The 21,815-nt window shown below is 35.0% G+C and overlaps 1 protein-coding gene and 1 long non-coding RNA gene across 4 annotated transcripts in view; both read left to right on the forward strand.

The window, feature by feature from the left end:
* Positions 1 to 21,815, forward strand: part of LOC127731864 (uncharacterized) — a 74,371-nt gene that overhangs the window by 16,012 nt on the left and 36,544 nt on the right. For both annotated transcript variants that reach the window (XM_052240729.1, XM_052240730.1), the window contains one exon: positions 9,870 to 9,921. In XM_052240729.1, the coding sequence (XP_052096689.1) occupies positions 9,870 to 9,921 (52 nt within the window). The remainder of the gene's footprint in view (positions 1 to 9,869; positions 9,922 to 21,815) is intronic.
* LOC127731891 (uncharacterized) lies at positions 12,299 to 13,829 on the forward strand. Of its 2 annotated transcripts, none has more exons than XR_007995893.1 (2): positions 12,299 to 12,343; positions 13,174 to 13,829. It is a non-coding gene; the product is annotated as an uncharacterized LOC127731891 (long non-coding RNA). The 2 variants fall into 2 exon arrangements; XR_007995892.1 differs by lacking the exon at positions 12,299 to 12,343 and adding an exon at positions 12,631 to 12,675.

The raw sequence follows: 21,815 nt of genomic DNA on the forward strand, positions 1-21,815 counted from the left end.
TACTGAAAGTGGTGTTAAACACCAACAAGCAATCAATCCATCCTTACCACCACGATATAGACAATAGTACTGAAAGTGGTGTTAAACACCAACAAACAATCAATCATTACCACAACGGTATAGACAATAGTACTGAAAGTGGTGCTAAACATCAACAATCCATCTTTACCACCACGATATAGAAAATAGTACTGAAAGTGGTGTTAAACACCAACAATCAATTCTTACCACCACGATATAGACAATAGTACTGAAAGTGGTGTTAAACATCAACAATCAATCCTTACCACCACGATATAGACAATAGTACTGAAAGTGGTGTTAAACACCAACAATCAATCAATCAATCCTTACCACGACGATATAGACAATAGAACTGAAAGTGGTGTTAAACATCAACAATCAATCCTTACCACGACGATATAGACAATAGTACTGAAAGTGGTGTTAAACACCAACAATCAATCAATCCTTACCACCACGATATAGACAATAGTACTGAAAGTGGTGTTAAACACCAACAAGCAATCAATCCATCCTTACCACCACGATATAGACAATAGTACTGAAAGTGGTGTTAAACACCAACAAACAATCAATCATTACCACAACGGTATAGACAATAGTACTGAAAGTGGTGCTAAACATCAACAATCCATCTTTACCACCACGATATAGAAAATAGTACTGAAAGTGGTGTTAAACACCAACAATCAATTCTTACCACCACGATATAGACAATAGTACTGAAAGTGGTGTTAAACATCAACAATCAATCAATCCTTACAACCATGATATAGACAATAGAACTGAAAGTGGTGTTAAATACCAACAATCAATCAATCCTTACCACCTCGATATAGACAATAGTACTGAAAGTGGTGTTAAACATCAACAATCAATCAATCCTTACAACCATGATATAGACAATAGAACTGAAAGTGGTGTTAAACACCAACAATCAATCAATCTCTCCTTACCACCACGATATAGAGAATAGTACTGAAAGTGGTGTTAAACACCAACAATCAATCAATCCATCCTTATGACTATGATATAGACAATAGTAGTGAAAGTGGTGTTAAACACCAACAATCAATCAATCTCTCCTTACCACCACGATATAGAGAATAGTACTGAAAGTGGTGTTAAACACCAACAATCAATCAATCAATTCTTACCACCATGATATAGACAATAGTACTGAAAGTGGTGTTAAACACCAACAATCAATCAATCAATCCTTACCACCATGATATAGACAATAGTACTGAAAGTGGTGTTGAACACCAACAATCAATCAATCCTTACCACCGAGATATAGACAATAGTACTGAAAGTGGTGTTTAACATCAACAATCAATCAATCCTTACCACCATGATATAGACAATAGTACTGAAAGTGGTGTTAAACACCAACAATCAATCAATCTCTCCTTACCACCACGATATAGAGAATAGTACTGAAAGTGGTGTTAAACACCAACAATCAATCAATTCTTACCACCATGATATAGACACTAGTACTGAAAGTGGTGTTAAACACCAACAATCAATCAATCAATCCTTACCACCAAGATATAGACAATAGTACTGAAAGTGGTGTTTAACATCAACAATCAATCCTTACCACCACGATATAGATAATAGTACTGAAAGTGGTGTTAAACATCAACAATCAATCAATCCTTACCACCACGATATAGACAATAGTACTGAAAGTGGTGTTAAACACCAACAATCAATCAATCAATCCTTACCACCACGATATAAACAATAGTACTGAAAGTGGTGTTAAACACCAACAATCAATCAATCCATCCTTACCACTACGATATAGACAATAGTACTGAAAGTGGTGTTAAACACCAACAATCAATCAATCAATCCTTACCACCTCGATATAGACAATAGTATTGAAAGTGGTGTTAAACACCAACAATCAATCAATCAATCCTTACCACCATGATATAGACAATAGTACTGAAAGTGGTGTTAAAGATCAACAATCAATCAATCAATCCTTACCACCATGATATAGACAATAGTACTGAAAGTGGTGGTAAACACCAACAATCAATCAATCCTTACCACCAAGATATAGACAATAGAACTGAAAGTGGTGTTTAACATCAACAATCAATCAATCCTTACCACCACGATATAGACAATAGTACTGAAAGTGGTGTTAAACATCAACAATCAATCAATCCTTACCACCACGATATAGACAATAGTACTGAAAGTGGTGTTAAACATCAACAATCAATCAATCAATCCTTACCACCATGATATAGACAATAGTACTGAAAGTGGTGTTAAACACCAACAATCAATCAATCTTTACCACCAAGATATAGACAATAGAACTGAAAGTGGTGTTAAACATCAACAATCAATCAATCCTTACCACCACGATATAGACAATAGTACTGAAAGTGGTGTTAAACATCAACAATCAATCAATCCTTACCACCATGATATAGACAATAGTACTGAAAGTGGTGTTAAACATCAACAATCAATCAATCCTTACCACCACGATATAGACAATAGTACTGAAAGTGGTGTTTAACACCAACAATCAATCCTTACCACATTGATATAGACACTAGTACTGAAAGTGGTGTTAAAGATCAACAATCAATCAATCAATCCTTACCACCATGATATAGACAATAGTACTGAAAGTGGTGTTAAAGATCAACAATCAATCAATCAATCCTTACCACCATGATATAGACAATAGTACTGAAAGTGGTGGTAAACACCAACAATCAATCAATCCTTACCACCAAGATATAGACAATAGAACTGAAAGTGGTGTTAAACATCAACAATCAATCAATCCTTACCACCACGATATAGACAATAGTACTGAAAGTGGTGTTAAACATCAACAATCAATCAATCCTTACCACCATGATATAGACAATAGTACTGAAAGTGGTGTTAAACATCAACAATCAATCAATCCTTACCACCACGATATAGACAATAGTACTGAAAGTGGTGTTTAACACCAACAATCAATCCTTACCACCTCGATATAGACAATAGTACTGAAAGTGGTGTTAAACACCAACAATCAATCAATCAATCCTTACCACTACGATATAGACAATAGAACTGAAAGTGGTGTTTACCACCAACAATCAATCAATCCATCCTTACCACCAAGATATAGACAATAGTACTGAAAGTGGTGTTAAACACCAACAATCAATTAATCCTTACCACCATGATATAGACAATAGTACTGAAAGTGGTGTTAAACACCAACAATCAATCAATCCTTACCACCATGATATAGACAATAGTACTGAAAGTGGTGTTAAACACCAACAAGCAATCAATCCTTACCACCACGATATAGACAATAGTACTGAAAGTGGTGTTAAACACCAACAAGCAATCAATCCTTACCACCACGATATAGACAATAGTACTGAAAGTGGTGTTAAACACCAACAATCAGTCACGGTATAGACAATAGTACTGAAAGTGGTGTTAAACATCAACAATCAATCCTTACCACGACGATATAGACATTAGTACTGAAAGTGGTGTTAAACATCAACAATCAATCCTTACCACGACGATTTAGACATTAGTACTGAAAGTGGTGTTAAACACCAACAATCAATCAATCCATCATTACCACCACGATATAGACAAAAGTACTGAAAGTGGTGTTAAACATCAACAATCAATCCTTACCACCATGATATAGTCAATAGTACTGAAAGTGGTGTTAAACATCAACAATCAATCCTTACCACCAAGATATAGACAATAGTACTGAAAGTGGTGTTAAACACCAACAATCAATCAATCCTTACCACCTCGATATAGACAATAGTACTGAAAGTGGTGTTAAACACCAACAAGCAATCAATCCTTACCACCACGATATAGACAATAGTGCTGAAAATGGTGTTAAACACCAACAATCAATCAATCCTTACCACCTTGATATAGACAATAGTACTGAAAGTGGTGTTAAACACCAACAATCAATCAATCCTTACCACCTCGATATAGACAATAGTACTGAAAGCGGTGTTAAACACCAACAATCAATCAATCCATCCTTACCACTACGATATAGACAATTGTACTGAAAGTGGTGTTTAACATCAACAATCAATCAATCCTTACCACCTCGATATAGACAATAGTACTGAGAGTGGTGTTAAACACCAACAATCAATCAATCCTTACCACCAAGATATAGACAATAGTACTGAAAGTGGTGTTAAACACCAACAATCAATCAATCCATCCTTACCCAGTGTTCTCCCCAGGCCGTTTTAGCGTCGTGGTACGGCGACGCTATATTTTTTCCCGTGATGCTATAATAATTTCCGCGACTCTATGATCATTTTGAGGATGCTATTTTTCTTGTTTCTATATCGTAAATCCATGTCCTAAATTTTGAACTTTCATCTAATTACCGCGTATGACCATAAAAATTATATCACCTTTAAGTGTAATCCCTTGAAATCGGACAATAGAGGCATTTAAGAGTGATTAAAAAGGTGTTAATTGCCTTTTGGGTGATAACTGTTTGGATACGAATACCCCAAGCTGACACTTGTGACATGATTAATACCACATGGTCTGTCTGCAATCGCAAATTAAGACATGGAAAAAATGTAATCATAAAACAATTCGAAATCTACGTTTTGCATTACGGAAATTCAAAGATACAAACGATTTTTCTCTTTAAAAATGAGGTTTGGTCGTTTATTTTTACAACTTTCATAAAATTACTTTCTTTCTCTTCCGCCGGTACTACTTGTTAATCGAGAGCGAACATATCGGTTTTGGGCTCAATAAGTTGGCTTAAGTTTATGTTTCATCCATTTAATACATCAAAAGCGTCACATTCGTTCCCAATCTCTTGTCAAACATTGTTTATTTTCGTTAATTTTTCTCCGGCCGCCATTGACTACTTTTGTGCAAACTACCGATTGGAACCGGACCAGATATGACAAAAATCCGCATTTTCACAATAATAACTACAGATGCACAAATGGCACAGCAGACAGAAAAAAATATACCAAAAAGAGAAAACTATGCATTAACAGACTATTTGTTAGATAACTTTGTTAAAAATATCTATCACCTTGATATAAAGAAACAACTGGGACTAATTCATTGACTACCACGAAACAATGAATTTTTAGACATGAAAATTTTTTTTTAATTGAAATTTTATTGCTATATGATACTTTCTTTTCTTTTACTTGATATTTAGTATTGTATATATATAAAGGTTGCACTATAATAAACCATTCACTCATTCATTTAGTTGGGTAGGTAGGGTAACTAGAACCAGAGACATATATTGTATTATATGTCTCTGCTAGAACCACACATATATTGTTATATGGCCCAAGAGGAAAACAATAATTCTGTACAGTAACTATAAATGAATATAGAAAACATAAACTGAAACAACTGTTATCATGGTTATATTTTAATTGTATTCTCAGTTATGAATTGAACAATATAAACATTGTACCATAAAGGAAATAGAGCATCACCAAGACGCGACAAATGACATTGAAAAAAATAGTTTATTTTTTTTACGCCAAATGTGATGCTATCCAAAATACCTGGGGAGAACACTGCTTACCACTACGATATAGACAATAGTACTGAAGTTGGTGTTAAACATCAACAGTCAATCCTTACCACCACGATATAGACAATAGTACTGAAAGTGGTGTTAAACACCAACAATCAATCCTTACCACATTGATATAGGCAATAGTGTTGAAAGTAGTGTTAAACATCAACAATCAATCAATCCTTACCACATTGATATAGGCAATAGTGTTGAAAGTAGTGTTAAACATCAACAATCAATCAATCCTTACCACCACGATATAGACAATAGTACTGAAAGTGGTGTTAAACATCAACAATCAATCAATCCTTACCACCACGATATAGACAATAGTACTGAAAGTGGTGTTAAACATCAACAATCAATCAATCCTTACCACCACGATATAGACAATAGTACTGAAAGTGGTGTTAAACATCAACAATCAATCAATCCTTACCACCTTGATATAGACAATAGTACTGAAAGTGGTGTTAAACATCAACAATCAATCAATCCGTACCACCACGATATAGACAATAGTACTGAAAGTGGTGTTAAACATCAACAATCAATCCATCCTTACCACCATGATATAGACAATAGAACTGAAAGTGGTGTTAAACATCAACAATCAATCAATCAATCCTTACCACCACGATATAGACAATAGTACTGAAAGTGGTGTTAAACACCAACAATCAATCAATCAATCCTTACCACCACGATATAGACAATAGTACTTAAAGTGGTGTTAAACACCAACAATCAATCAATCAATCCTTACCACCTCGATATAGACAATAGTACTGAAAGTGGTGTTAAACACCAACAATCAATCCTTACCACCACGATATAGACAATAGTACTGAAAGTGGTGTTAAACACCAACAATCAATCTATCCTTACCACCAAGATATAGACAATAGTGCTGAAAGTGGTGTTAAACACCAACAATCAATCAATTCTTACCACCACGATATAGACAATAGTACTGAAAGTGGTGTTAAACACCAACAATCAATCAATCCTTACCACCACGATATAGACAATAGTACTGAAAGTGGTGTTTAACTCCAACAATCAATCCATCAATCCTTACCACCAAGATATAGACAATAGTACTGAAAGTGGTGTTAAACACCAACAATCAATCAATCAATCCTTACCACCACGATATAGACAATAGTACTGAAAGTGGTGTTAAACACCAACAATCAATCAATCAATCCTTACCACCACGATATAGACAATAGTACTGAAAGTGGTGTTTAACTCCAACAATCAATCCATCAATCCTTACCACCACGATATAGACAATAGTACTGAAAGTGGTGTTTAACATCAACAATCAACCCTTACCACCACGATGTAGACAATAGTACTGAAAGTGGTGTTAAACACCAACAATCAATCAATCCATACCACCACGATATAGACAATAGTACTGAAAGTGGTGTTAAACACCAACAATCAATCAATCCTTACCACCTCGATATAGACAATAGTACTGAAAGTGGTGTTAAGCACCAACAATCAATCAATCCTTACCACCACGATATAGACAATAGTACTGAAAGTGGTGTTAAACACCAACAATCAATCAATCCTTACCACCTCGATATAGACAATAGTACTGAAAGTGGTGTTAAACATCAACAATCAATCAATCCTTACCACCACGATATAGACAATAGTACTGAAAGTGGTGTTAAACACCAACAATCAATCAATCCTTACCACCTCGATATAGACAATAGTACTGAAAGTGGTGTTAAACATCAACAATCAATCAATCCATCCTTACCACCACGATATAGACAATAGTACTGAAAGTGGTGTTAAACACCAACAATCAATCAATCCTTACCACCAAGATATAGACAATAGTACTGAAAGTGGTGTTAAACATCAACAATCAATCCTTACCACCACGATATAGACAATAGTACTGAAAGTGGTGTTTAACACCAACAATCAATCAATCCTTACCACCACGATATAGACAATAGTACTGAAAGTGGTGTTAAACATCAACAATCAATCAACCCTTACCAATAAGATATAGACAATAGAACTGAAAGTGGTGTTTAACATCAACAATCAACCAATCCTTACCACCACGAAATAGACAATAGTACTGAAAGTGGTGTTAAACACCAACAATCAATCAATCCTTACCACCACGATATAGACAATAGTACTGAAAGTGGTGTTAAACACCAACAATCAATCAATCCTTACCACCTCGATATAGACAATAGTACTGAAAGTGGTGTTAAGCACCAACAATCAATCAATCCTTACCACCACGATATAGACAATAGTACTGAAAGTGGTGTTAAACACCAACAATCAATCAATCAATCCTTACCGGCAAGATATAGACAATAGTACTGAAAGTGGTGTTAAACACCAACAATCAATCAATCCTTACCACCACGATATAGACAATAGTACTGAAAGTGGTGTTAAACATCAACAATCAATCCTTACCACCACGATATAGACAATAGTACTGAAAGTGGTGTTTAACACCACTAATCAATCAATCCTTACCACCACGATATAGACAATAGTACTGAAAGTGGTGTTAAACATCAACAATCAATTCTTACCACCACGATGTAGACAATAGTACTGAAAGTGGTGTTAAACACCAACAATCAATCAACCCTTACCAATAAGATATAGACAATAGAACTGAAAGTGGTGTTAAACATCAACAATCAATCAATCCTTACCACCTCGATATAGACAATAGTACTGAAAGTGGTGTTAAGCACCAACAATCAATCAATCCTTACCACCTCGATATAGACAATAGTACTGAAAGTGGTGTTAAACACCAACAATCAATCCTTACCACCAAGATATAGACAATAGAACTGAAAGTGGTGTTTAACATCAACAATCAACCAATCCTTACCACCACGAAATAGACAATAGTACTGAAAGTGGTGTTAAACACCAACAATCAATCAATCCTTACCACCACGATATAGACAATAGTACTGAAAGTGGTGTTAAGCACCAACAATCAATCAATCCTCACCACCACGATATGGACAATAGTTCTGAAAGTAGTGTTAAACATCAACAATCAATCAATCCTTACCACCACGATATAGACAATAGTACTGAAAGTGGTGTTAAACACCAACAATCAATCAATCCTTACCACCTAGATATAGACAATAGTACTGAAAGTGGTGTTAAACACCAACAATCAATCCTTACCACCACGATATAGACAATAGAACTGAAAGTGGTGTTAAACATCAACAATCAATCAATCAATCCTTACCACCACGATATAGACAATATTACTGAAAGTGGTGTTAAACACCAACAATCAATCAATCCTTACCACCACGATATAGACAATAGTACTGAATTTGAAAGTGGTGTTAAACACCAACAATCAATCAATCCTTACCACCACGATATAGACAATAGTACTGGAATTGGTGTTAAACATCAACAATCAATCAATCCTTACCACCACGATATAGACAATAGTACTGAAAGTGGTGTTAAACACCAACAATCAATCAATCAATCCAATTTAGTTTTTGCCAAAATGCCAAGGTTCTCAAGCGATACACTCTTGTTTGAGGCTCTTGTCTAATTTTCATTTCTGCTTTTTATCTTTAAACTACAAAACCTGGTTGAGCAAAAATGATCAGCAAGACAGGTTTTGGCAGAAATTTTCCAATAAACACAAATATTCTTGTTGCATTGTTTAAATTTTGAGGGGCAAAAATGCTGGGTAAGCCATATACAGGCTCCTTCGAGCCTATATAGTTTAGTTATACCCCAAATACTATCTTAGCTTAAGGGACAATTTTATTTTACGGTTGAACATATCTGTACTTAATTTACCACAAATTACATACTTCAAATGGGGGTTATCCAAAAATTGACGGAGACATAATCAAGACAAATGGTAACAAGTGTAAGGTCACAGAATATTAGAATATTCTACAGTTGGAATAATTTTCGATTCAAAGGTGCATTTAAAATGCTCTTGCAAATAAACACAAAGTAAATTCAAAAACAACCTGTACACTTTAAATCTGGGCCTCACAATTTTTTGGAAAATATGAAAATTTTATCGATAAATATATTATATAATGTGTAACATTTTTATTGTATATTATTTTTGGGGGGTTTATATTTTAGAAATTTAATAGTTCTACAAGAAATATGAGTAAAGGTATATTCACAGTGCATATTCCTTATTTTTCAGTCTGTCATGTCAGAGGAATCTTCAGGTGTGACTGCTGGTCAAGGGATGGAAGGTAATTTTCATTAATAATTTCTGTAATAAATATTTGGTATTTTAAAAGTGTTTGGTGTATATGTCTGTCTGGCAGAGTTCATATCAGGATCTTTTGTGGCCAACTACATACCTTAAATTCGAAATTATTGCGTGCATTTATTATTGCGATTTTTTTGTACGACCGCAAATTTATTTGCAGTAGTATTATGTTATGGTGTTGTCTACGTCTGCGTCTGAAGACATTTTGGTTCGCAGACAATAACTTGATTATAAGTTCATGGATCTCTATGAAATTTTAGCACAACATTCCATACCACTAAAAAACGGTTGGGATTGTTTTGGGGGGCTATTGTCCTAGCTATTTAGCTCACCTTGCCCAAAGGGCCAAGTGAGCTTTTCTCATCACTTGGCGTCCGTAGTCCGTTGTCGTCGTCCGTTAACTTTTACAAAAATCTTCTCCTCTGAAACTACTAGGCCAAATTTAACCAAACTTGGCCACAATCATCATTAGGGTATCTAGTTTAAAAAATGTGTCCGATGACCCGGTCAACCAACCAAGATGGCCGACATGGCTATAAATAGAACATAGGGGTAAAATGTAGATTTTGGCTTATATCTCTGAAACCAAAGCATTTAGAGCAAATCTGACATGGGGTAAAATTGTTTATCAGGTCAAGATCTATCTGCCCTGAAATTTTCAGATGAATCTGACATCCCGTTGCTGCCCCTGAATTGGTAGTTTTAAGGAAATTTTGCCGTTTTTGGTTATTATCTTGAATATTATTATAGATAGAGATAAACTGCAAACAGCAATAATGTTCAGCAAAGTAAGATCTACAAATAAGTCAACTTGACCAAAATGGTCAGTTGACCCCTTAAGAAGTTATTGCCCTTTATAGTCAATTTTTAACCATTTTTCCTAAATTTTTGTAATCTTTTACAAAAATCTTCTCCTCTGAATCTACTGAGACAAATTTAACCAAACTTGTCCACAATCATCATTAGGGTATCTAGTTTAAAAAATGTGTCTGATGACCCTGCCCGCGAACCAAGATGGCCGACATGGCTAAAAAATAGAACATAGGGTAAAATGCAGTTTTTGGCTCATATCTCTGAAACCAAAGCATTTAGAGCAAATCTTACAAGAATAAAATTGTTCATTAGGTCAAGATCTATCTGCCCTGAAATTTTCAGGCAACAGGTTGTTGGGTTGCTGCCCCTGAATTGGTAATTTTAAGAAAATTTTGCAGCTTTTGGTTATTATCTTGAATATTATTATAGGTAGAGATAAACTGTTAACAGCAATAATGTACAGCAAAGTAAAATCTACAAATAAGTCAAACTGACCAAAATTGTCAATTGACCCCTTAAGGAGTTATTGCCCTTTATAGTAAATTTTTTACAATTTTCATAAATTTTGTAAATTTTTGTAAAGGTTATTGTCGTAGCTGTTTAGGAATTAGGGGCCAAAAAGGGGCCAAAAACAAGCATTTTTCATGTTTCAGGACAATAATTGGTGTATAAGTATATAGATTTCTATGAAATTTTACCACAAGGTTCCATACTTCAAAGAAGTTTAGAATGAGGTTTGTCGAGCCTGCGACTTTTGTCGCAAAAAAAGTCGCAAAAGCGAGACATAGCAATCCTACATTCTGTCGTCGTCGTCAGTGGGGGCATCCACAAATATTCACTCTGTGGTTAAAGTTTTTGAAATTTTAATAACTTTCTTAAACTATCCTGGATTTCTACCAAACTTGGACAGAAGCTTGTTTATGATCATTCATAAGACAGTATCCAGAAGTAAATTTTGCAAAAAAAAAAAATCCTGTTTATCCGTATTTTACTTATAAATAGACTTAGTTTTTCTGCCAGTTAACATTACATTCACTCTGTGGTTAAAGTTTTTAAAATTTTAATAACTTTCTTAATCTATTCTGGATTTCTACCAAACTTGGACAGAAGCTTGTTTATGATCATAAGACAGTATCTAGAAAGAAATTTTGTAAAAATTTATTTCCTGTTTTTTCGTATACTACTGGACTTAGTTTTTCTTCCAGTTAACATTACATATAGTCTGCAGTTAAAGTTTTAAAAACATTTATAAGTTCCATAAACCATCCTGGATTCTTACCAGACTTGGACAGAAGCTTCTTACAATCAAAAGATAGTATCTAGAGGAAAATGTTTAAAAATTTTTTCCCCATTTTTGTTGAGCCTGCGACTAACGGCAAAAGTAGGCGAGACACTGGGTTCTGCGGAACCCTTACGAATTTTTGAGTGTCATGGCCCATACCGTTTAATAATTAGGGGTCGAAAAGGGGCAGAAGACAATTATTTTTAGCTCACCTGGCCCGAAGGGCCAAGTGAGCTTTTCTCATCACTTCTTCTAGAGAACCACTGAATGGAATGAAACCAAACATGGCATGAATGTTCCTTATGAGGTGCTGACCAAGTGTTGTTACTTTGTAGCCGATCCATCATCCAAGATGGCCGCCAGCGGGGGACTTAGTTTAACATAGGACCCTATGGGAAATGCATACAAATGACTTCTTTTAGAGAACCACTGAATGGAATAAAACCAAACATGGCATGAATGTTCCTTATGAGGTGCTGACCATGTGTTGTTACTTTGTAGCCGATCCATCATCCAAGATGGCTGCCATCTGGGAACTTAGTTTAACATAGGACCCTTTGGGAAATACATACAAATGTCTTCTTTGAGAGAACCACTGAATGGAATGAAACCAAACATGGCATGAATGTTCCTTATGAGGTGCTGACCAAGTGTTGTTACTTTGTAGCCGATCCATCATCCAAGATGGCCGCCAGCGGGGGACTTAGTTTAACATAGGACCCTATGGGAAATACATAAAAATGTCTTCTTTTAGAGAACCACTGAATGGAATGAAACCAAACATGGCATGAATGTTCCTTATGAGATGCTGACCAAGTGTTGTTACTTTGTAGCCGATCCATCATCCAAGATGGCTGCCATCTGGGAACTTAGTTTAACATAGGACCCTTTGGGAAATACATACAAATGTCTTCTTTGAGAGAACCACTGAATGGAATGGAAGCAAACATGGCATGAATGTTCCTTATGAGATGCTGACCAAGTGTTGTTACTTTGCAGTAGGTCCATCATCCAAGATGGCCGCCAGCGGGGGACTTAGTTTAACATAGGACCCTATGGGAAATACATACAAATGTCTTCTTTTAGAGAACCACTGAATGGAATGAAACCAAACATGGCATGAATGTTCCTTTTGAGGTGCTGACCAAGTGTTGTTACTTTGCAGTAGGTCCATCATCCAAGATGGCCGACAGCAGGGGACTTAGTTTAACAAAGGACCTATGGGAAATACATACAAATGTCTTCTTTTAGAGAACCACTGAATGGAATGAAACCAAACATGGCATGAATCTTCCTTATGAGATGCTGACCAAGTGTTGTTACTTTGTAGCCGATCCATCATCCAAGATGGCCGCCAGCGGGGGACTTAGTTTTACATAGGACCCTATGGGAAATACATAAAAATGTCTTCTTTTAGAGAACCAATAAATGGAATGGAACCAAACATGGCATGAATGTTCCTTATGAGATGTTGACCAAGTGTTGTTACTTTGCAGCCGATCCATCATCCAAGATGGCCGCCAGCAGGGGACTTAGTTTAACATAGGACCCTATTGGAAATACATACAAATGTCTTCTTTTAGAGTACCACTGAATGGAATGAAACCAAACATGGCATGAATGTTCCTTATGAAGTGCTGACCAAGTGTTGCTACTTTGTTGCCGATTTACTGTTCAAGATGGCCACCAGGATATTTTATTAAATAACGGGACCAATATTAATCAAAATTTGGCCTCAATCATTATTTGGGTATCTGTTATGATTTTTATCTATCTTTACATGATTTCTAAAACCAAAGTAGAGTCAGGTGAGCGACACAGGCTCTTGAGAGCCTCTAGTTCTAGGTTGCAGGCAATAACTTGAATATAAGTGTATGGATCTCTATTCAATTTTAGCACAAGGTTCCATACCACAATAGGAAGGTTGGGTTTTTTTTCGGGGGTTATTATAGTAGCTGTTTAGGAATTAGGGACCAGAAAGAGCCTAACAAAAACAATTATTTGTCTGGTTCACAGACAATAACTTGTATAACTGTATATATCTGTATAAAATTTAAGCACAAGGTTGCATTCCACAATAGGAAGGATGGGATTTATTTTGGGGGTTATTGTTGTAGCTATTTAGTAAGTAAGGACCAAAAAGGGGTCAAAACAAGCATTTTTCATGTTTCAGGACACTAATTTGTGTATTAGAGTGGGTTTCTATGAAACTTTACTACAAGGTTCCATACTTCAAAAGGAATGTTGAGAGTGATTTTAGGGGTCATGGTCCAAACCGTTTAATAATAAGGGGCTGAAAAGGGGCAAAAAAAACAAGGATTTTCTGTTTTCTGGACAATAATTTGAGTATAAGCCTATTTATTGCTATTTAATTGTGCCACAAGTTGTTATACCATATAATATAGTTTGGTATTGATTTTAGGTGTTATAACCTTATTGGTTTAGTTAAAAGAGGCCCAAACCAATACTTTGTATAAATTGCTAATTGTTTAGCAATTTCAGTGGTGTTTAATTCAATAGTCTTGAATTCTTTGGGGTCTTTAATATGCTGAATCTAATTAGGTATTTAATATTTGGATTTTAGGGTCTGTTTTTGAAATGATTCATATTAAGGTCCAAAGGGTCCAAAATTAAACTTTGTTTGATTTCTTTAGAAATTGAACTATTTGTGTTCCTTGATATACTGGATCTAATTGTGTTATAAGATTTTTTGAATCTGAGGCCTGTTTTCAAATTGATCCACATTAAGGTCCATGGGTCCTAAATACAACTTTTTTTTTATTTAAAAAAAAATTGAATTCTTGGGGTTCTTTGATATGCTGTATCTAAAGGTGTATTTAGATTTTTGATTTGGGGCATGGTCGGCCCACATTAAGGTCCAAAGGGTCCAAAATTAAACTTTGTTTGATTTAAAGAAAAAAAAAATAGTTGGGCTTCTTTGATATGCTGAATCGAAGCTTGTATTTAGATATTTGATTTTGGGCACAGTATTCAACATGGTTCAAATTGGGGTCCAAAATTGAACATTGTTTGATAACATCAAAAATTAAATTGTTTGTGTTATTTGATATGGTCAATATAACAGTGTTTTAGATTTTTTGATTTTGTGCTTGGTTTTCAAAGTTGGTCCAAATTTGGGTCCAAAATTAGACTGTTTGATTTCTTCAAAAAATAAATCATTGGTGTTCTTTAATGTGTGCAATCTAACAGTGTTTAAAATTTTTGATTTTGGGCTTGTTTTTCAAACTGGACCCCATAAAGGTCCAAAGTATCCAAAATAAAACTTAGTTTGATTTTAACAAAAAAATGAAACAATGTGGTTATTTGATATGCTGAATCCAACCATGTATTTAGAATTTGAATAATGGACCATAATTGGTAAATGTCTAATTTTGAAATTATTTAAGAACTTATACCACATTCATTCTGTCATGTCTGTGTCAGAAGCTATGCTTTTATTACATATTTGCTCAGAATCTAAATTCAGAGACGTTATAGGAAAATTAACAGAAATTTTAATTCGGGTCATAGTTGAAAATAGATAAAACACCAAATCAATTTTAGAGAACTATTTTTGTGGTATACATCACTGGTTCATGGAAAATAAATTAGTTTAAAGACAATAACTTTAGTATAAGTGTATGGATGTGTAAGAAATTGAAGCACAAGGTTCCATACCACAATTGGAGGGTTGGGATATTAAATAGTTAATCAAGCTCTACATTTATAGATTTATTAGGTCTTTCCACTTTTCTGTGGAAAGACCTATTGTATTTGTTCTGATTATTATTATTATTATTATTATTAGCTCACCTGACCTGAAAGGTCAAGTGAGCTTTTCTCATCACTTTGCGTCTGTCGTCCGTAAACTTTTACAAAAATCTTCTCCTCTGAAACTACTGGGCCAAATTTGACCAAACTTGGCCACAATCATCATTGGGGTATCTAGTTTAAAAAATATGTCCGATGACCCCGCCAACCAACCAAGATGGCCGCCATGGCTAAAAATAGAACATAGGGGTAAAATGTAGATTTTGGCTTATATCTCTGAAACCAAAGCATTTAGAGCTAATCTGACATGGGGTAAATTGTTTATCAGGTCAAGATCTATCTGCCCTGAAATTTTCAGATGAATTGGACAACCCGTTGTTGGGTTGCTGCCCCTGAATTGGTAATTTTAAGGAAATTTTGCTGTTTTTGGTTATTATCTTGAATGTTATTATAGATAGAGATAAACTGTAAACAGCAATAATGTTCAGCAAAGTATGATCTACAAATAAGTCAACTTGACCAAAATGGTCAGTTGACCCCTTAAGGAGTTATTGCCCTTTATAGTCAATTTTTAACCATTTTTCGTAAATTTTTGTAATCTTTTACAAAAATCTTCTCCTCTGAAACTACTTAGACAAATTTAACCAAAATTGTCCACAATCATCATTAGGGTATCTTGTTTAAAAAATGTGTCCGATGACCCTGCCCGCAAACCAAGATGGCCGACATGGCAAAAAAATAATACATAGGGTAAAAAGCAGTTTTTGGCTCATATCTCTGAAACCAAAGCATTTAGAGCAAATCTGATGGTATAAAATTGTTCATTAGGTCAAGATCTATCTGCCCTGAAATTTTCAGACCAATCGGGCAACATGTTGTTGGGTTGCTGCCCCTGAATTGGTAATTTTAAGAAAATTTTGCAGCTTTTGGTTATTATCTTGAATATTATTATAGATAGAGATAAACTGTAACCAGCAATAATGTACAGCAAAGTTAGATCTACAAATAAGTCAACATGACCAAAATTGTCAATTGACCCCTTAAGGAGTTATTGCCCTTTATAGTCAATTTTTACAATTTTCATAAATTTTGTAAATTTTTGTAAATTTTTACAAAATAATATCCACTGAACCTACTGGGCCAAGTTCATTATAGATAGAGATAATAGTAAGGAGCAAGAATGTTCAGTAAAGTAAGATCTACAAACACATCACCATCACCAAAACACAATTTTGTCATGAATCCATCTGTGTCCATTGTTTAATATGCACATATACCAAGGTGAGCGACACAGGCTCTTTAGAGCCTCTTGTTGTTTTTTTTTTCTTCCGCCTAATTTTGTTCTCGCGTAAAATTTTTGTTTCGCAAGATGTCGCTTAGATATTTCTTATATAGTATCATACAGTTTATGCGCTTTTTATTTTCACCCATTCTAAGTCGAACAATTTTCTTTGTAGGAGTTATCTCCCTGAACACTGTTTTCCTTGGGATTGCATCTCCTTCGTAACAAATAAAGATATCGACAAAATTCTTTTTCTAAATTGTTTGTTACATCCTCAGGAATTTTTGCCTAATTTGGATCGAATCGATCCAGTGAGATCTTAAAGGAGTTATCTGCCTTTACCAAATTAATTTGTCGTTATGTTTTTGTAACACGTAAACCGTAAGCGTATAAAAAAAATTTGACCAAAATGTTAGTCGCGACATGATATAACTGGAAAGTTTTTGTCAAAATGGTACGCGTCATTGTTTTAGGGGTTCCATGCCACTGAAATAGTAAAATGAACAAAATGAACTAATTATAGCCTCAAACTTTGCAGGTATCATGATGTATACATGCATCTTATCTTAATTTATCAACCAAGGTCCACCATCCTCCACCTCCCCTCCCCTCCCCCCCTTTTTAGCTCACCTGGCCCGAAGGGCCAAGTGAGTTTTTCTCATCACTTGGCGTCCGTCGTCCGTCGTCGGCGTTAACTTTTTATACGACCGCAAAAAAATTTTGTGGTCGTATATTGGTATGACGTTGGCGTCGTCGTCCGAAGACACATTGGTTTTCGCACTCTAACTTTAGTTTAAGTGAATGGATCTTTTAGAAATTTGACCATAAGGTTAAATACCACAAAAGGAAGGTTAGGATTGATTTTGGGGGTTATGGTACCAACAGTTAAGGAATAAGGGGCCAAAAATAAGCATTTTCTAGTTTCCAGACAATAACTGTGGAACGATGTATGGATCTCTCTGAAATTATACTACAAGTTCCCATACCACAAAGGGATGGTTAGGATTTGCTTTGGGGGGTAATGGCTCAAACCGTTTAGGAATTAGGGGCAAAAAAGGGGGAAAAACAAGGTTGTCCTGGTTAATGGATAGATACTTTAGTACAAAACATAATTTAAAGCAGTGTAAGGGAGATAAATCAAATACATCATTGAAATTATCCCCCTTACACTGCTTTTAAATTATGTATAAAGTAATGGTTAATGAACAATAAAGATAATTTAAAACAGTGTAAGGGAGGTAATCCAAATACAACGTTTTGGTTACTTCCCTTACACTGCTTTTATATTATGTTTAAAGAAATGCATATTTATAAAGGAAGACCAGTAATAATATCTGCAAATATTGCATCTTTTTTTTTTACAAAAAAAAAGATTTGACACTATATTTTAAATTCTATTATAAAATAGATTAAGTTAGCACTATGGTAAATTTGAATGGGTAATTATGGTTGCCAACTCCATTGGAAATTTGAATTGAGATTATGACCATATCTTGAGGGAAAGAATTTTTTGGGGGAAAAAAGAGGGGGGGGGGATAAAAAGAAATTGTGGGGGGTCAATTTTTTCTCATTTCAGATTTCAGAAATTAAGAAGAATTATTCTTCAAATATTATTTTGAAAAATTTCAAGATGTAATCTTTAATTGCACAGTATGGCGCATTAGATTTGTAAAATCTTTGATCACATTTATTTATTTGTTATGCCGAATCTAACAGTGTATTTAGATTTTTAATTTTGGGGTCCAGTTTTCAAATTGGTCTACATTAAGGTCCAAAGGGTCCAAAATTTAACTTTGTTTGATTTTAGCAAAAATTGAATATATGAGGTTCTTTGATATGCTGAATCTAAACATGTATTTAGATTTTTGATTTTTGGCCCAGTTTTCAAGTTGGTCCAAATTGGGGTCCAAAATTAAACTTTGTTTGATTTCAACAAAAATTGAATATATGGGGTTCTTTGATATGCTGAATCTAACCATGTATTTAGATTTTTTATTTGTGGACCCCGTTATCAAATTGGTTCATATTGAGGTCAAAAGGGTCCAAAATTAAACTTTGTTTGATTTCATCTAAAATTGAATTATTGGGGTTCTTTGATATTCCAAATCTAACCATGTATTTAGATTTTTAATTTTGGGTCCTGTTTTTTAAATTGCTCTACATTAAGGTCCAAAGGGTCCAAAATTAAACTTAGTTTGATTTTAACAAAAATTGAATTCTTGGGGTGTTTTGATATGCTGAATCTAAACATGTGTTTAGATTTTTGATTATGGGCCCAGTTTTCAAGTTGGTCCAAGATAGGGTCCAGTATTTAAACTTTGTTTGATTTCAACAAAAATTGAATATATGGGGTTCTTTGATATGCTGAATCTAAACATGTATTTAGATTTTTGATTATGGGCCCAGTTTTCAAGTTGGTCCAAATTGGGGTCCAAAATTAAACTTTGTTTGATTTCAACAAAAATTGAATATATGAGGTTCTTTGATATGCTGAATCTAAACATGTATTTAGATTTTTTATGTGTGGGCCCCGCTATCAAATTGGTTCATATTGAGGTCAAAAGGGTCCAAAATTAAACTTTGTTTGATTTCATCAAAAATTGAATTATTGGGGTTCTTTGATATGCCAAATCTAACCGTGTGTTTAGATTTTTAATTTGGGTCCCGCTTTTTAAATTGGTCTTCATTAAGGTCCAAAGGGTCCAAAATTAAACTTAGTTTGATTTTAACAAAAATTGAATTCTTGGGGTTCTTTGATATGCTGAATCTAAACATGTGTTTAGATTTTTGATTATGGGCCCAGTTTTCAAGTTTGTCCAAGTTGGGGTCCAAAATTAAACTTTGTTTGATTTTAACAAAAATTGAATGGAATGGAATGAAACCAAACATGGCATGAATGTTTCTTATGAGGGGCTGACCGAGTGTTGTTACTTTGAAGCCGATCCATAATAACAAGATGGCCGCCTGCAGGGGACTTAGTTTAACATGGGACCCTATGAGAAATACATACAAATGTCTTCTTTTAGAGAACCACTGAATGGAATGAAACCAAACATGGCATGAATGTTCCTTATGAGGTGCTGACCGAGTGTTGTTACTTTGAAGTCGATCCATAATCCAAGATGGCTGCCAACGGGGGACTCAGTTTAACATGGGACCCTATGGGAAATACATACAAACGTCTTCTTTTAGAGAACCACTGAATGGAATGAAACCAAACATGGCAAGAATGTTCCTTATGAGGTGCTGACCAAATGTTGTTACTTTGAAGCTGATCCATCATCCAAGATGGCAGCCAGTGGGGGACTTAGTTTAACATAGGACCCTATGGGAAATACATACAAATGTCTTCTTTAAGAGAACCACTGAATGCAATGAAACCAAACATGGCATGAATGTTCCTTATGAGGTGCTGACCAAGTGTTGTTACTATGAAGCTGATCCATAATCTTAAGATGGCCGCCAGCGGAGGACTTAGTTTAACATAGGACCCTATGAGAAATACGTACAAATGTTTTCTTTTAGAGAACCATTGAATGGAATGAAACCAAACATGGCATGCATGTTCCTTTTGAGGTGCTGACCAAGTGTTGTTACTTTGAAGCTGATCCTTCATCCATGATGGCTGCCAGATGGGGACAATGTTTAACAAAGGACCCTATGGACAATACATACAAATGTCTTCTTTTAGAGAACCACATACTGAATGGATTGAAACCAAACATGGCATGAATGTTCCTTATGAGGTGCTGACTAAGTTTTGTTACTTTGAAGCTGATCCTTCATCCATGATGGCCGCTAATGGGGGGACTTCCTTTAAATAAGACCCTATGGGAAATGCATACAAATGCTTCTTCTAGAGGTGCACTGAATGGAATGTTACAGGTGCAGGTGCACTCGACTCCAATCTTAATTGACTAGGATTGTCAGTTTTCCTATCGAAGGTCGGTGGTTTCTCCGGGCACTCCGGCTTCCTCCACCAATAAAAACTGGCCGCCACGAAATAGCCCAAAAGCGATGCTTAAAAGTGGCGTTAAAACACCAAAAATCAAAACAATCTATTAATAAACATGTATTTGGATTTTTGATTTTGTGCCCAGTTTTCAAGTTAGTCCAAATCAGGGTCCAACATTAAACTGTGTTTGATTTCAACATAAATTGAATATATACAGGGTTCTTTGAAATGCTGAATCTAAACCTGTATTTAAATATTGGATTTTTGGTCCCAGTTTTCAAGTTGGTCTAATCAGGGTCCAAAATTAAATTTTGTTTGATTTTCAACAAAAATTGAATTTATGGGGTTCTTTGAAATGCTGAATCTAACCCTGTATTTAGATTTTGGATTCTGGGTTACTTTATCAAATTGGTCCACATTGAGGTTCAAAGAGTCCTAATTTAAACTTTTGTTTGATTTCATTAAAAATGAATTCTTGGGGTTCTTTGATATGCTGATTCTTACCATGTTCTTAGATTTGGGAAATTGGACCATAAAAGGTAAATGTCCAATTTCAAATTTTTCAGTTCTTTGACCACATTCATTTTGTGTCACAAACCTATGTTGTGTCTGACTGTCAAATATTCAATCACAATCCAAATTCAGAGCTGGCTTAAGCTTAAATGTTGTGTCCATACTTGCCTCAACTGTTCAGGGTTCGACCTCTGCGGTCATATATAGCTTGTGCCTAGTGGAGCATTTTATTGAAGATTGAACTGAAATGTGAGATAA

This window comes from Mytilus californianus, unplaced genomic scaffold (assembly GCF_021869535.1).
Source record: "Mytilus californianus isolate M0D057914Y unplaced genomic scaffold, xbMytCali1.0.p SCAF_21, whole genome shotgun sequence".
NCBI classification, from domain to species: Eukaryota; Metazoa; Mollusca; class Bivalvia; order Mytilida; family Mytilidae; genus Mytilus; species Mytilus californianus.